The following is a 3,071-nucleotide window of genomic DNA, read 5'->3' on the forward strand; positions in this document are numbered from 1 at the left end:
ATTTACACGCGTCATGGCGACAGGAATATTAGGGATTAATGGAAGTCAGGCGCGAGAAACAAATCATGAAAACACATTGTTAACACTTTTCTTTAATAAATTCTATGCGCAACTACAAATGTAAAAAAAATATATATATATATAATTAATTAAAAGGGGGGAAATATAAAATTGAAAAAAATACACATATATTTAACAAACGTAAAATAGATAACCTAACACTATCACATTCAAAATATATATATATATATATATATATATATATATATATATATATATATATATGTCGGAGATGAAAAGAACACCGGAGCCTTTGGAATTTTGGATAACCCCGCAACATTGTAACCTAGAGTCTACTATAGCTGTAATCAAACAATTGTAGTTATTCAACCCGATTGTAATTATTCGAGAATTGTGATAATGAGCTTGGGCTCGAGGCGACAGTCAGTCGCCGAACGTAGCCGCGGTCACGGGATGAACGTTTTGCCTAACAAGGTATGGAGTAATTCTATAGCTCTCCTTAAAAGAAACATTCGTGGCGACACGCGACAGTAAACATTCCAACGGTTTCTGTCCCGTGGCTCGCCACACGCAGACCCTATTCTTCGAGTAAGATGATTGCCAGATGTCGATGCGTCTCCGCAGTACATGTTCGGCTAGCCCGAGGGCCCGTAATAAATCTTAAGGTTTAGTTAACTAAAGTCCTTCAAACAGACAAACAGTCTTTGTCCCAGCTACGGGAAGATAGGGGAGACATATTTTTTTAACGAACGGCGTCTCCCACTAGCAACTTTCCCTCGAGGGCGGCTAACATCCTTTTCTAACCACCGATATAGAGATTGACCAATTAGCAGCAACACCAATTTCCCTTACTTTCTGAACGAAGGCTTTTCTCGACGAATCCGATGATCTCGTGTCCTTAGACACACCCCACTATAGTTTTCCTCTGTGGCATCATCGGGACAGGAAAGGCATTCTTGCTCGCGATCTCATTGATGAAAGGAGTAACTCTTTACGACCAGTGAATATTACGCGTCCGACTTAGATTTTGTGAGTACGTTCATCTATCATCCCGTCGACCGCGGATTCGTTATTGAACCTAGGATCATTGTCATTAGTTTCTCGAGCACCTAACTACCGCGGTTACTTGTCCGGTTCTATAATAATCGTATTTGCACTAGTCAATGTCTTCTCCATTGCATAACGACAACGTGTAACCCAAACGAAGATTCGTTTCACGCCCCTAACCCTAATTCTAATGTAAACCCGACATATATATATATATATATATATATATATTGAACACAAAACAAAATATATCAAAAAATTAATAATAATAAGGAACATCAAACAGCGAACCAACGAAATTGAAGCAGCTACACTAAATCAAAATCGAAGCAAGGAGCTCCGGGATAAAGTTCGCTGAACTCACGCATACACCAATAGCGCACAACAGGGGAAATTCCCTTTCTCCCAGAAGCATGGTGACGAAGATGTGCCTCCAAAACCTCTTCGGGAATTTCATTCGCAAAACGAACTTTCACGCAACGATCGGTATCAACGATTTCAACCAGAGGGGGTTCCCTCTCCAATACGACGGTCTCTGCATCGAAGAAATTCTCGTCGAAAGTAACCGAATCGTCAAAGCCGAATTTCGACACGGCCTCGGCACCAATGTTGAATAGTTCCTCCAACCACTCTGATACTCGTGGTTTATCACAGGGCCGCATGCGTTTGATGGATCCTCCCGAGTCGCCCATGGGTTCTTCGGAATCCCTCTTTCGCTTGGGCTGAGAACAACACAGTATATTCTAAATAAAACGAAACAGAACGAATCAAGCAGACTAAAAACAAGACTAAATACGTACCAGGGAAGTCTGGAAAGGAATCTCTGATGGAAATGCCTCCGCAAACATTGTCCGAACGTCGATCACCGAAGCCCAGGGGAACAACAAAAAGGGAAAAAACATTAAGATCACAAAACAACCATAATATGGGAATATCCAAACTTACGAAAAATAACTCAACGAAGGAGGTCCTTGTTGTGGGAGAGCAGCGGAGTTGCGCGTGTTGCCCGAGCAAACATTGAAATGATAATGATGCTGCAGCCACCAGCCCTTCCACGCGCCGAAGAAACACCGGTAATTCCCACGGTACAGCACGTGGAAGTTTCTCGCGGAACGGACTAGATCAGCGTGGAATGCTTCAAATCTCCTAGACGCTAGCTCAGCGGAAACACAGGACTGATAGAAACTAAGTCGAAATACGGAATTTACATTTTGTCACGTACGATTCCAAGAAGCCCAAACTGCAACATCCCGATTCCCACGGAAGCGTACCCCCAGCGGACCACCACCCCGTGGGGGATGGCATTATAAATAAGCGTAGCAACATAGCGCAGCGTTCATTAGTTTGTTCATAATTCTTGCGATCGTTTGTTATTACGGCTCATTATTCTTTGCGTTCATCACTGCGTTTAGAAATTTTGTATTGTATTTTGCGTTTCGGGGTCTTTAGTTTTTCGGTAAAGAAAAGAGAGTCGCGACTAAGGAGAAAGAAAATTTTATCTTTGAAGTCCTCATTTCATCGTTTAGACACAAACGCGCATTGTAATTGCGGTATTAATCCAGTTAGTAAATTGCTCAGTCTGTATTAAAATAGATAAATAAAGTAAGAGTTGATAATAAACTATATTCGAGTTCAAATAATAAACCCAACAAAAACTACGACGACAACCGGAGCGGCTGAGGTAATGGCACCAGACAGCACCTACTCCTCAAGGTAAGAAAATTAATTTTGAAAATTTCCTTCTTCTCTGATAATCTCGTTGCCCTCGAGAATTGAATTAGAACTTCCTGTCATTGATCTCGTTTTATTTTCGTGAACGGTTTTGAAGATAGAATCATTGTTTAAACTTTAAACAAAGGAGTTGTCCGCTGTGTCGGCTTGTGCGAACGGTGTTTTCAGCTACTGAAACATCCGCTGATCTTCGCATTCCTCCTCCCACTGTTGGTAAAATATTACCCGTCTTTGGGCAAGGCTTGCGAAATCACACAAGTCCCGCACAGAAA

The 3,071-nt window shown here is 41.6% G+C and overlaps 1 protein-coding gene across 1 annotated transcript; it reads right to left on the minus strand.

The window, feature by feature from the left end:
* Positions 1 to 1,322: 1,322 nt before the first annotated feature.
* LOC117215800 lies at positions 1,323 to 2,546 on the minus strand. Its single transcript, XM_033462275.1, has 3 exons — positions 2,014 to 2,546; positions 1,869 to 1,940; positions 1,323 to 1,790 (listed from the first exon to the last, which is right to left on the minus strand). Exons 2-3 carry the CDS (start codon positions 1,914 to 1,916, stop codon positions 1,377 to 1,379), a joined length of 462 nt encoding a protein of 153 aa, XP_033318166.1. The 5' UTR covers positions 1,917 to 1,940; positions 2,014 to 2,546; the 3' UTR covers positions 1,323 to 1,376.
* Positions 2,547 to 3,071: the final 525 nt, after the last annotated feature.

The sequence above is a fragment of the Bombus bifarius genome, unplaced genomic scaffold, assembly GCF_011952205.1.
Source record: "Bombus bifarius isolate JDL3187 unplaced genomic scaffold, Bbif_JDL3187 scf7180000009812_frag, whole genome shotgun sequence".
NCBI classification, from domain to species: Eukaryota; Metazoa; Arthropoda; class Insecta; order Hymenoptera; family Apidae; genus Bombus; species Bombus bifarius.